The following is a 14,248-nucleotide window of genomic DNA, read 5'->3' on the forward strand; positions in this document are numbered from 1 at the left end:
TAAGCCACTTCTGCCCTGAATATGAGAGTGAGCTTAACTCTAAGCCACTTCTGCCCTGAAGATGAGAGTGACGTTATCTCTAAGCCACTTCTGCCCTGAAGATGAGAGTGACATTAACTCTAAGCTACTTCTGCCCTGAAGATGAGAGTGACGGTAACTCTAAACCATTTCTGCCCTGAAGATAAGAACGACGTTAGCTCTCGAAAGCTCGGAAACCTTCCTGAAGAAGAGAGTAGCGTTAACTCTAAGCCACTTCTGCCCTGAAGATGAGAGTGACGTTAACTCTAAACCATTTCTGCCCTGAAGATAAGTACGACGTTAGCTCTCGAAAGCTCAGAAACCTTCCTGAAGATGAGAGTGACGTTACTCTAAGCCACTTCTGCCCTGAAGATAAGAATGACGTTAGCTCTCGAAAGCACGGGAACCTTCCTGAAGAAGAAAGTAGCGTTAACTCTAAGCCACTTCTGCCATGAAGATGAGAGTGAGGTTAGCTCTAAGCCACTTCTGCCATGAGGATAAAACGACGTTAACTCTCGAAAGTTTTGGAACCTTCCTGAAGATGAGAGTGAGGTTAGCTCTGAGCCACTTCTGTCCTGAAGAGTGACGTTCTCTCAAAAGTTCCAAACCTTCCTAAAGAATGACGTTAACTCTAAGTCACTTTTGACCTGGATATGAGAGGGGCGTTAACTCTCGAAAGCTCGGAAACCTCTCCGTTCAAAATAAATTGATAATACTTTACGACCTTTAGTTTATGGAGAAGAAAAGTCTTTGTATGCAGTACAAATTTTATTGTTTTTTTTAAATTTAAATTTCAATATTTGTTTAAATTAACTAAAATGCATAACTGTAAAACAAACATTTAGCTTTAGTATAAGATAGACTCTAATTTTTCTAGCATTTTCTCGTTAAAGAAATACAATTGAAATCCGCCTTTGATTTCGTATAAATTGAAACTAGTCTATAAAGGATTCTTAATGAAGAATTCCTTGTTCAGCTGTTGCAGACATCTCATAATTATTGAATTGATTTTCAAAGTTCATCGCTCCAATGGAGCCGTGTACTGAACATCTGAAAGTTTCTCTTGCGAAATCCAATTTTCAACTGAGTTAAATTCGGCTGCAAGATTCACGTCTATTAAGTTTAATGCAGGAAATAAAGCAGAGGAGAAATTTAAGAGTTAAATAGTCAGTAGATTGGGATTTCACATTGAAAACGTGCCTTCTGAAAATTAGCAGTCGCTCCCAAGGGACCTTCATCTGTTTCTCCTATGTGTACGTACGTATGTATGTATGTATGTAAAGGAATTCTTTGCCTCCTGGATCATACTGAACCTTGCTTGTTCGTTTTAACCCCTTTCTTTAAATTCGTGAAAAATGTATAATTCAATGCTCGTAAATTGCTCTTTGAATTCAGCACACGTCCTGCTTCTGAAATCTATTTTCATTTCAGGAAACAAAGGGAAATATTAATAAAGCGTATGTTGCAGTATCCAAAATTAGATTTTTTCTGTGTATTTCTGGGAAAATGCAGTACCTGCTGCTAATGCACTAAGATATATCTGACAAATAAGAATCGTTTGCAAAGAATAAAATTGCAAATTGGCAAAGAAAGTTGTAGAATGTACCGATTAAGTGTGTAGAATATCCAAACGTCTCGAAAATCCAATCTGCCACCATTTACAAATGGATAAATTTGAACATGTGACATGGTTACGGACACAATGAAGCCACAGTATTAATACTGTAAACCTTAAGACTTTGCACACACAATTAAATTTCCAAGTTGCTGCTCAACTATGCCCTTCGTACTTGACTACTAATTTTCGTTGCAGACACAGTTAGTATGCTGGTTTCTTCTCACAAGGCATAGAGCATCGTGTGGGATAGAAATAACCTCCGCCATCTTTGTCGCGTGATTGAAGGTTGGTTCTGATTGGCTGCTCCCGGTATTCAGCAGAGAAACCAGTAGGAAACAAAAGGCACGGTCTTGGCGAAACCAGTTGGCCAGTTAGTTGGAGAGCAGGTAAGGAGGCTCATTTCCAGTTTTCATAAGAAACTACTGAGTAAAAGAGCAAATATCCCCCTTGTCCAAAAAAGCAAAACCATTTTTTCATCAATCAAGATGACTTCTGTGTTCTGCAATACAAAACGATCCTCAAGAGAGTTCTCTTGCCAGTCAAAATATATCAATGTCCAGTAATATTAAACTGTTTTGAATATAAATAGAAGCCATCAATGGCTTTTAAGCGAAGAAAGAGTAGTTTGTTTCTTCAAAACAATGCTGCTTTTTTAGAATGATGCTTTAACGATCAGTTTCTCTCGTAAAAACTAGTGGATTATTATGCAGCATCCCCCATACACCCCTCAGACTCCTGACTTAGCTCCGTCGGATCAACACTACTTTGGATTACTGACTGAAATTTTAGAAGGCAAAAAAAGAAATCCCATGATAATGAGGAAGTCACCAAGGATGTGCACAACGGATTTGAACAAACAAATACTTTTGGAAATGCAAAACAAGAAAATTTAGAAATAATGGAATTGCAATTCAGATAGGGTGACCAAAATATTTTTACTCCAGAACGGAACATTCCAAGGAGGTCAGTTTACTCTCCTCTCCTGAAAAATCGGTTCGGCCTAATTATACAATTAATATTATAATTTATTAAATGCCACATCATGAACAATAAATGAAATATTATTCCCGTTGTCAAAAGGTATTAATTAATATAATCTGGCTATGGCTTACATAGTGTTTCTGGTCCCTCCTGATCAGCCTTTGAAGTTAGTCCCACGTTGAAGTTGAGGAATGTCAGAAGTATTTATCACAACCAATATTTTTTAGAACAGCTTTATTCTTCACCAACCGTTCATTAAACTCCCCGAAAAACTTGTGCCAAGACGACGGAATTTAAATTCCTGGTAAGAGTTCGTATTAAAACTACATGCACACTTCTTGGCTATGCTTATTCACTGCTCTACAAATAACAGAACACACAAAAAATACAACTTAAACAGTAAACTGCTGTTCTGCACGAAAATGGAACATTTTGATTGCTATGAAGTGCTTGAAACTCAGTACGACTGTTTTACCAGTGTTGCAATGACGCCAGTTTAAAAAATCTATCAACATTTTTTAGCATGAAATTTCTTCCAAATTTAGAGTCCGATTTGAAGCTGATAGACTTTTATAAAACAGGACAAATAATGTTTGTTTGTTTTTAATAATATCGACGGGACGATTGGGACATGCCCCTGAAACGGGACTGTCTCTGTCGTAACAGGAAGTACGGTAACCCTAAATGCATAATTACATTGAAACTAGTACGTAAAATATTGCAGAACTAAGTTTATGGAAACAAATTCTCGTCTATATTTGAACAACCAGTATAATTATTGGAAAATAAATAAATTGTGTTCACAATGGGTTGCCACCTCAATAAATGTCCTACTTGGATTTTTTTTTAATGTATACTAACAGGGTTATGCCATTTGCGGAAGTTATAGGGTAGATGAATATGGAATGTTAGAAGCTCGAGTTGTACTTTCAAGCCTTCATAAATGTTTCAAGCACTTACTGTACTAGACCAAGTAGTTCTCACCGTTATCGGATCATTTTACCAACGGGGCAGCAGAACTAAGATATCATGGATGTGGAATCCCTGGATCTGTGTTAGGTATGGTTGATTGATTGATCTGGTATATTTCACTTCGTTTTATGCCACTTTTGACTAATCGCGAGGTTGAGGATGAGTCATGATATGATGAAATGGGTGAGGTTTGGCTTGGCACTCCTCTGTCGAAACTCATTTCCCACCAGTTCATTCATTCATTCATTGTTTTCTGTCTAATTGGCAGGTTTTTCACTGCAATCTCCAGCTTTCCCTATTCTCTGCCTTACGCTTCGTAATAGCATACGACCCAGTTAATTTAATATCATCCATAAGCTGATATCTCTTTCTTCCACGGACTTTTCGTCCTTCAACCATTCCCTCCAAGGCATCCCTTAGCAGGCAGTTCCTTCTTAGACAGTGTCCTAACCAGTTTCTTTTCCTCTTCTTGATGGTCTTCAGTGTAGATCTTTTTTCATCAACTCTTTTCAGTATGACTTCGTTTCTTACCTTGTCCGTCCATTTTACACGCTCCATTTTTCGCCATGTACACATTTCAAAAGCTTCGAGTCATTTTTCTTCATTTCTTCTGAACGCCCAGTTTTCTGCACCATATAGTGCTACACTCCACACAAAACATTTCACAAATCTCTTCCTTAGGCCTATGTCCATGGGTCCACAAAAAACATTTTTTCATCTATTAAAAGCTTCTTTTGCTATTGAGATTCTCATTTTCACTTCTTGGTTGCAGCTCATGTCACTGCTTATAGTGCATCCGAGGTACTTGAAGCTATCCACTTGCTGGATTATTTCACTGTTTGCTCTCATATTAATATGCTTGGTTTCCGTCCTATAACCAATGCCTTTGTCTTGTTTACATTAATCTTAATCCCATACTGCTCACAGCTGCTGTTTAACTCTTCTAACATACTATTTATGGTTCTTTCATCCTCAGCGAATAATGCCATGTCAACAGCAAATCTTATGCAGTTTATTCTTCTTCCTCCCAATTTGACACCTCCTGTTCCCTGGAAACAATTTTTCACTATATCTTCTAAATAGATATTAAACAAAGTAGGCAATAGGCCGCTAATGGTCCCGGGTTCGATCCCCTACCGGTTCAAATCCGGGAACTTTTCTAACGTTGGAAGCGGCCCTGGCGCCCACCCAGCGTCGAATGACATGGGTATCTGAGGGAAACCCTGGGGGGTAAAGGCGGTCAGGGGCGTGATGCTGATCACATCACCCCCACTCACGACCGGATCAAGAAAGTGTGGGGCGTTACCCCCACACCCCTATACGCCTTCATGGCTTGGTGCTAAGCACAGGGGAGCACTTTACCTTTTTTACCTTTAGGGAATAGGCAGCATCCTTGTCGTACTCTTCTTCCAATTTCACAGCCTTCTGTCATTTCGTCTCCTATTCTCACTTTAACTCGATGATTCATGTATAAGTTGCTTGGAAGTCTTCTCTCTTTCCAATCTACACCAATTTTCTGCAGAATTTCTGAAAGTTTAACCCAATTCACTCTATCAAAGGCTTTCTCCAGGTCTAGAAATACTACAAACACCTCCTTTCCTTTCTCTAAATATCTTTCCCCAATGGTCCTCAGTAAACCAATTGCATCCCTTGTACCTCTTCCCTTCCTGAAATCAAACTCCACTGACCTTCGAGTATAGGCGTCTGTTCAGAATTCTTAGAAGAATTTTTGCCGAGTGAGATATCAAGCTGATTGTCCTGTACTCAGAAAATTTTCTGGCATTGCTTTCCTTCTGCAGAGACACCAAAACAGTCTCCGTGAAATCTTGTGGCCAATCCCCTTTCTCATAGATTTCATTGCATAAGTGCAGTATTGCTCTTTTTCCATCTCCCAGGCATTTGATAAGTTCAATAGGAATTTCATCAGTGCCCGTTGCTTTCCCATTCCTCATTTCTTTAAGTGTTTGCTCAAATTCTTCATTCAGGATATAATATCCTTTCTCTTCATCAGGCACGTCTTCTTCATTTTCTACATTCAGGCTGTCTGGGCGATTCTCTTTCTGGTAGAGCTCTTCAACGTACTTTCCCCACACATTCGATATTCCTTTTTTGTCTGTGATTTCACATCCTCCCTCGTCTTCTATCATCCACATTGTTTTCCATTTCTTCTTTTGGAAGCCCAAACAGTCTACTTCACGATACATCAAGTCATACCCACCAGTAAAGGAACCAATTTGGTATTTTGGGAGTATTGTCCATTAATATTAGGATCCCTGTTTGTGCTGTTGTCATACAACAGAACACTATATCTAAAAACTGCCATTTCCTGATAAATATACATCAAGATCATTGCAAAATTTGTTTAAAGTGCGTTAGTCTAAATTGGGCTGCCGCAAAGCTGAAGTGGGATCTGAATCAGTGAAATGTGTTTCCGCTGGGTATCAAATCTGCCACTTTTTGATTAAAAAGCGATACTGATAATCGGTGATGCAAGGTGGTCATTGTTAGCGCAAGTATCGAGTGGCCACAAATAAAAGTACAATACTCAGAGCCCTCTGGAGACCGTTCGAAGCAACGGATTGCGCTGAAACGTGGTATGGAGACCATTGGGAATCGAATGCTGACGAAAAATATAGTTCAAATTTTCACCAGCAGGTTGAAATGTGGCGCTAGAATCTGATGCACAGTGAACAACATCCCGGGAAATGCTTCGTGCGACTTTTTTCGTCAGCATTCGCTTCCACATGGTCTTGATAGCCTCTATACCAAATGTCGGTGCAAACTGTTGCTTCGAACGGTCTCCAGAGTATGGGAACTTTAATTGTGGCCACCCTGTATATAGGAAGAAGAAGTCCAAGTAAAAATACTTGAGCAGGCTCGTGGTGTACACAGAAAACTAAACGCATCGAATCTATTTGATGTAACAGAAAAGCATCGATTGATGCACTAAAGTGTGTTTTATGGCCTTTGTCAAGAATCAGGTTTACAGTTGGATGCACTTTATATATTTTTGTAAAGGTAACGCCAAAGTGCATCATATGATGCAGGTGAGAATCTTTTCAATGTCGAGTTAGACTTCAATGCATCGATTGATGCTTTATCAGATGCACTTTCTTGTATCTTTCTCGATGATGTACTTAAACATTTGGTCTGAGCCACAGAAATTATGTATTTCTTGTTTCAACTGATGCATTTACTTCGTTGTGTGTACAGTCAGAAGTAAAAGTAAGTTTCATATACAAAATGAAATTAACATTTCCAAAGTCTTTATACGTGGGCTTTAAATTGCACAATTCATAGATGAAATATGTAACATTGTTTGCGAGTTTGCTTTTTTTCCATTAAGTATTCATAAACTCTAAATAGGAAGTCAGAGAAAACCCACTTCTTATATCTAGTCACAACGCACTTTTTCTCGTGACTGTACCAAATGAACTTGAGCATGCCAACCTAACAAATCTTGTTTTGTGTAAATCAGCCATTAGCATCATGATCTCTAATGTTTTCTTACTATTAAGAATCTTTCAGACTTTGTTCGTGATTATTCTTCTGCTAACTTAATCTACTTCCAATATTCATTCATTCAGATGAACATTTTAGTGAAGCAAATTGTACAGGAAAATCTCGGAGGGCCGCTCAGAAGAATCGAGATGAATCACCGTGCGCAACTCATCGAGGAAAGGTCCAAAACTTTTCTTTAGTGGCTACAGAAGCCTCAGAAACGCCCTGAGATTTTATTCAGGAAGATCTTTCTCGGGAGAGAAGGAGTTCCAAACTTTTGTCGTATTTCAATGCAAATCAGACACAAAGCGAAGAAAGGATAGCGTAGCCCAATTGAAGACTCTCATTACCCAACAAAGAGAACTAGTTCGACTGCAAAATAATGGATTTTTCATCAGAGTTTCTTTTCACTTTTGCACTTAAAAAGAACCGGAACCAATAGCATTCGAGCTCATCCCAAATAATTACGAATGCTATTAACATCTCAAATAGTGAATTTTCGCGTGAGAGCATTTCTTTGTAATCCTTTCTCCGTCATAGATAGATGTTACAGTTATATTCTCTGTCTGCAGGAATGAATATGAAATGTAGAGGAACTTTATTTGATTAGATTATGGTAAAAGCATTTAAACTTAAGTTTTCTTCCACTTTTTAAACACAAAAAGCACGCGATTTTCTTTATCTTGTGAAGGTTGGTTTTTCGAGTGTATTCCTCAATGGAAGAAAGTATCGGTGTCTCCAGAATTTTTTATAGGGCAGTCAATATAAAATTGAATAGTAGACATAATAATAATAAAATAGAACTTAAATTTTTTATAAACTGTAATAGTAAAACAGTGGAGAGAAATTTTTGCGGCATTGACTTACCCCCTTAATAGTATCAAACTTTTATTCTGTGCAATTTTTAAATTGGATGCATTCTGCATGCGATATTCCATACTATCATTATAAATGGACCACCCGGTATAAAGCTTTCGATGAGCACGATCAACGTACTTCAGTGTAGCAGTGTTTGATTCTTTTCGGTAGGGAGATAAAAAAAATATTTTTTTGCATTTTTCTGCTAAAGACGTGATTCTTTGAACAGCATCTTGCGCCTATCAAATTATTTGAGGGGTACAATTCGGATCAAAGGATCTAGGGGTACTGTGGCCCACTCTAAAATATTTGAGGGATACATTCTAAAACCGTTCCTACGCCACTGGTTCTAACCACTGCACAGTTTCTCTCCACCAGGGATCGAACCCAGGACTCCCTGATGAACGAGGCGGCGAATGAATGGGGTTTAAGGTTTCCATGTATTGTAAAAATCTTAAATTCCACACATTATTTCTCTCTGAAACGATTGTCAAGGTAGAGATCACAAAATTAAGAGTATGGCCACTTACCCACAGACCTGGACTAGTCACGTTTTGATTTGATTGATTTGGTGTTTTAAGTCCACTTTATGCACAGTAAGGCTAATCGAGACTGGACATACAGTTTAAAGTGGGATCCGAACCATTATGTGCCTCCACCCTGTATTGAACCCGGGACCCCTTGATTACAAGGCGACGACGCGACCACTGCGCCATCGGGGAGGCCCTAGTCATGTTTTGAGAAGTAAATACTGCAACCATTCTCAGTCTCAACAATTTAAAGTCGTTTTCTAATTTAGTCCTAACAATTCATGTTGCAGATTTCTTTCCGATATCTGGGGGGATTGCAGTCTCTTCACGAGGTACTACATGAAACAGGGGCGCCGACTTGTCAAAATTATTGGGGGGGGCTCTGATCACTGAAATAAATTAATGAATGACTTATTCTCTCCCTTTTTTAAGTTTTCGCCTCGGAGTTCGGAATCTCATAAAAGCCCACGAATTCCTCAAAAATATCAAAATGTTTATTCACAGTTCGAATGCAGAATATTAATTGTCCACGGATGGATATGTTTTAATATCTGCTACCACGGAGCGCAAAACAGATCTCCCTAATATATCAATGATCTCGTTCTGAATATCATGTGAGAGCCATTTGTACGTCCCATCCACTACCCTAGTTCATGCACATCGTCTTTTGAAACTCTTTTTAGTAAAAATGTTAACAATACTCATAATTACATACTTAGTATATAGTAATAAGTCATGTGTTTTGCTGTCTCTGGTCATAGCCCCCCCCCCCCAAAAGTTAATGGTTTAGCGGTCTCAGAGCCCGAAATTGATGGTCTAGAACATTTCAAATGTGTATTTAAAGTTAAGTTCATGTGGCACAATTCAGAGTAAACTTTACGAGAAAAGCAAAATTATTTGGGGGCTCTGCCCCCACATCGTTAACATTGGGGGGCTTTAGCCCCCCCCCAAGCCCCATGGAGTCGGCGCCTATGACATGAAACTAAATGAAATGGAGGTGTTTGATGGAAAAACTTTTAAAATTTTGCTCTCTGTGGTACCATGCCCCTTCACTTCCAGCTCATCATCTGATACGGACAAATCAAATCAAATACATGGCTGTTATCCGACATATTTCGAGTAATCTAGAATTCTCGTGAAGTCTCATAATGTGTAACGTCTTTGGCTACTGTCATGGCAACAAATTAAACAAGTGAGAAGCAAGTCCGCCATGCCATATTTGCGGCAGAACGTATCGGATTGGAGGGTCGATTAAGCATGAGATAGTTAATTTCTTATTAGTTGAAACTGCCATCATCCGTTTGGATTTTGCAATAACTGACGAGGTGCTGTCTTTACCGAAAGAGACATCTGGCTATTTTCGGTTGTTTTTTTCATGAAAGTGGCTTATCTTTGTGCAAAATGGGGATAAGTAATCTACTGTTAAAGAAGGTACGTACTAAGATTTATCTGGCATGAATAAATAGAAACGTGAACAGTCGTGGTATTTCACAATTTACGTTTATAGAGGAGTAGCATAAAAACATTTAAACGACTCACAGTTGTAAGGATTATCCGTGAGAAAAATATGTATCTATCTATTTCGCCAAAACTTAATTGCTACTTGTACCTTCATCTTAGCGATAAAAACCGTAATGACACGCTAGTTTTTGAAGTATAAGTAACAATATCGTTAACTGCGTAGAAAATAATCGGGATTACAACCTGAAATTACTTTCTTGAAATCATGCATGAACATGAATGTGGGTGTTTGAATTTTAGGTACGAATTTTATATGCCCCTAAATGCTTTAAGCACCTGATGATGTAATATCTGGTTTTAAGCACAAAAGCCCCTTCACTACATGAATATCTGAAAAACCCATGTCCGGGTTGCCAGCTTGCTCGCATAAGCTACTTTTCAAATCATAATTTCTCTGGTAACTAACACTTAGTGAAGCTTGTAACTGTGTTACTGAGTTTCTCCAAGCTTTGAACTTACTCCCACTTCCCAGTACTCCTATAAAACTTGCAAAAAAAATCATTAAACATTCGGAACTCTTACCCTCTCCCATCTGTGCACAAATAATTTGCATTATTCTTGAATGGTGCATTTATCCTGTTAAATTGAAATGCAGTAGGCATGTATTCATGGTTAGAAATATAATATATTGCTGACAATTATGATCTGTGTGTACATTGAATTGTATATGTAATGCTTGGTAAAAGTGGTACTTGTCTAGTAAAGCCCGAACATCTGCCACTCGTTTATTTCCTTACTTTTAGCATTGATACTTACCTATTCTGCATTGTGGAAGATTCTTCAAGGTGAGGTTATGCCTTTTTCCATAAAATAGTGTCAACTTTTCATATTACAAGTCATTATTTGTCTTCCTTGTTATGCTTGGGTAACAGACAATATGGCATGCACTCGTCATGGATCATCGCACGTCGTGCGATTTGAACAGGGTATGCAGTGTAACGATTGTATAAGTCAGAGACTGATTTCGGTACTACTTTACTATACCTGAGACACCTGGGAATCATTTCTTTCGCACTTTTTTACCTTGCATACTATTCTGCATTCCGGAACACTTATTTAGGTGAAATATTTGAATTTGTTAGGAAAGTAATGTATATTTCTTACATTTACGAGTACTTACTGTTCTTGTCTATTTCCACACACAACATGGCGATAGCTTACCGTTGGTCGTTCCTTGAGCCAGAAAAACCATTGACGTTAGCCCAAAAATTCACGATAGCCCCACAAACCATCACGGGGACGAGGTATGCCTACTAGGTTAGGTTAGGCATGTTAGGTTTGGTTCCATTAGCACTCCTTTCGTTCAATTTAGCATATACGGACAATACGAGAGCGTATTGTGCTCTCATGCAGGAAGCAAATGGCGGCAGCAGCAATAGCGCATCGGAAATAGATTTTCGTACAAAACCACATGCATTCGCATTAAAATGAATCAAAATTACATTCCCGAACATCAACAACGCTACAGAAAATGATTTGCGTAAGTACTTTCTCCTGTAAATTTGAAGAAATCTGTCTCAGGTATAGTAAAGTGTTACCCTGATTTCTTCAAATGTACAGGAGAAAAGACGAGAAAGTACTTACAGAATTGCGTTCTTCAGGACTTTCTGAAGCCGGGAAATTGTTTTTTCGAATCGTGCAACTTATTTGGCCTGTAAGTAAGGTATTTTTCGTCATTCATGCATCTCCGTTGTACGATAGCTCGTGCCGCCATTATCGTCGACTACGTGAATCAAATGTTCCGTGCATTCGATTATGTAACCCCCTGTCAGTGTAGCAACCACGTAGTAGTTTTACAAGATGACGTGTGAGCAGGTTTTTTTTTTTTTTTCAATTGAAGGTAAGACACTAGTTTACGTCCTTATCCTAAGGAATACGTGTCATATATCGTTGGAAAGCTTATTTTATAAGGAATTCAACAACGTAAATCCCAAGGTGAGGAAAAATTTCCTGAAGGAGTAAATCGAGAAAAACCGATGTTGTCCAAATATGCGTAATTGAACGTACTGAGGAATTTTTTAGATGATGAAGCACATATTTAGGTGTGAAATGAGTGCTAATGCAACCTAACCTAACCTCGTAGGCATACCTCAAACCCGTGAATGGATAGTGGGGCTATCATGAACAGAAAGTGTAAAAAGAAAAAGGTACTTACCCGAAGAAATGCCGGGTGCTGCACCACGATCATGCACCACGAACGCAAAGAAGCAATCACCATGCAGATAAGGATGTAAAGTAGAGTCTAGCCTAAATTTTCGCTTAAAAATCTTTTGTGCGGCATTTATCGGTTCATAAGTTTGGAAACACTGCACATCAGCTGACAATACTGTCATCTGACGATAGACAACGTGAGTCAAGATTTGCCCGCCGAATAAGCAATGACCAATAAATGATTATAATGTTAAAAATAACACTTTTTTCATGGAAAAAAAAAGTGATCCCAGCTTGAAAAATGTTCCGGTATGCATATGAGGTAAGTAGAAATGATTTTTATTTGAAAATAAACGAGTTTAATGTGTCTCCGGCTTATACAACTGGTACCCAACCTTCTTAACCGAAAAATACCTACATTTGTGTTTATTATGTCATCATAAACCATTGACGGATAGCCCCCAAAACCATTCATGATAGCCCCAAAAACCATCCACGATAGCCCCACGAACCATTCACGATAGCCCCACGGACCATTTCCGGCAAGGTTAGGTAAGCATAGTTTAAAAAAAGAAAAAGAAAAGAAAAAGGCACGTTTGGAAACACTGCCGAGGCTGCGTGACTTTCGACGCTCTCGCCATCTGCACTTACATAATGGAAACAACGGCCTACTGTTACAGAAGATGCAAGTTCCTTACGTAACAACTGATTATTTATTGTTCTGCAGCATTCTGTGGTGAAGTTTTTAGTTTCTGTGAAAGAAAATACCTTCAAGAACCTCGACAATGATACAGAAAGTGATTTCAGTAAGTAGTTTCTCCTGTAAATTTGAAGAAATCCGTTCGGGCTATAATAGACAGTTACCGTAAAAGTTTCATAGATCGGAGACACATTAAAATCGGATATTTTGTGTTTCGCATGGTTCGTACTTACCAATTGTGTATTGCGGTGCCGTTATACTTTTTACACGAAAACAAACACAATTTTTCACATTCTGAGTGTTTTTTTTTATTCCTTTCTTCTCTTCCGTAACACACGTTATGGTGGGCACATCTTGACTTATGTTGTGGGTATGCAGTGTTTCAACCTTCTTCACTAAAAAATACCTACTATCGTGTTCGTCACCGGTGGAAATTATACATTATGCACGGGTAGCTGACCTATAGCCTGGGTAGCTTAGGTCATCAAACGTGTGCAGCATCCGGTTGTCATAGAGCAGGCGAATGAAAGCAATGGCAAATGTGCGTCGGTGAGATATTTCTCTTGAAAAATACATGATTTCCCAGTCAAATATATTCCACGATGAAAAAAAAATACCTCGACAAACGTAAACCTTGGAGAAACTCATTTCCGTAAGTAGTTTCTTGTGTAAAATTGAAGAAATGTGTCTCCGACGTATGAAACTGTTACCTAATGCTTTATTCACACTTTTTTTTTACTGTAAACAACGGATGTCTGAAACATGTTAACGGGCTGTTGACCCAATGTATCCCCTCGACAATTACGTTGAGTTTTTTTTTTTTTAATCTACAGATTTCAGGATTTTGCGTAATATGAAATTGTTTACAGCATGTGGAAAACACAAATGCAATCTTGGAGTACTTTCTTTACTCTTTATTAGTAAAAACCATTTGGATGCACACTAAAATGATGGAAGAACATGTCAAAAATAACTATCAGTCCCAAACGTAACAAACCTAACCTAAAAATAACCTGTGGTGCCAGGGCCCATTGAGGGCCCGGGCCTACTACCAGCTGCTGGCCTCACTCCAACCTGATTCTCACTCACCCGAGGTGGAAGGTCATCCAACCAGTGTGTGTAGTCAGCATGACGAACCCTTACTCGTTGTTGTAGGTTTCCCTGACCGGGTTACGCTACTCATTCGCAGCTCCCCAATTTCTTCAAAATGGTGGGTGGCCACAGATCTCATACACAGGCCAAATTTTCTCAGGAGAAAAGTTGTTGTGCTTCCCCCAGGAGACTCGAACCTGCACACGTCCCATAGTCGGAGCCCAAAGCATGATGCTGTAAGGACCCCACACCCTGAGATGCGTGGAATCACTCAAAGATCCAGCAACAAAACTTCTGTTGTCTGCT

At 38.8% G+C, this 14,248-nt stretch overlaps 1 protein-coding gene across 5 annotated transcripts in view; it reads left to right on the forward strand.

Moving 5' to 3' along the window:
* Window positions 1-14,248, forward strand: part of Ssadh (succinic semialdehyde dehydrogenase) — a 207,699-nt gene that overhangs the window by 147,551 nt on the left and 45,900 nt on the right. The window contains exon 1 of one of the 5 annotated variants that reach the window (XM_083117045.1): window positions 1,956-2,022. The exons of 3 other annotated variants lie outside the window; for them this stretch is intronic. Coding sequence is in view for 1 of the 2 variants with exons in the window: in XM_083117042.1 (XP_082973168.1) it covers window positions 9,880-9,909 (30 nt within the window). In the remaining variant the exon portion in view is untranslated. Of the gene's footprint in view, window positions 1-1,955; window positions 2,023-9,696; window positions 9,910-14,248 lie in introns of those variants that run through there. One more of the 5 variants, XM_083117042.1, reaches the window with a different exon arrangement.

This window comes from Lepisma saccharinum, chromosome 2, assembly GCF_977018435.1.
Source record: "Lepisma saccharinum chromosome 2, izLepSacc3.1, whole genome shotgun sequence".
NCBI lineage: Eukaryota > Metazoa > Arthropoda > Insecta > Zygentoma > Lepismatidae > Lepisma > Lepisma saccharinum.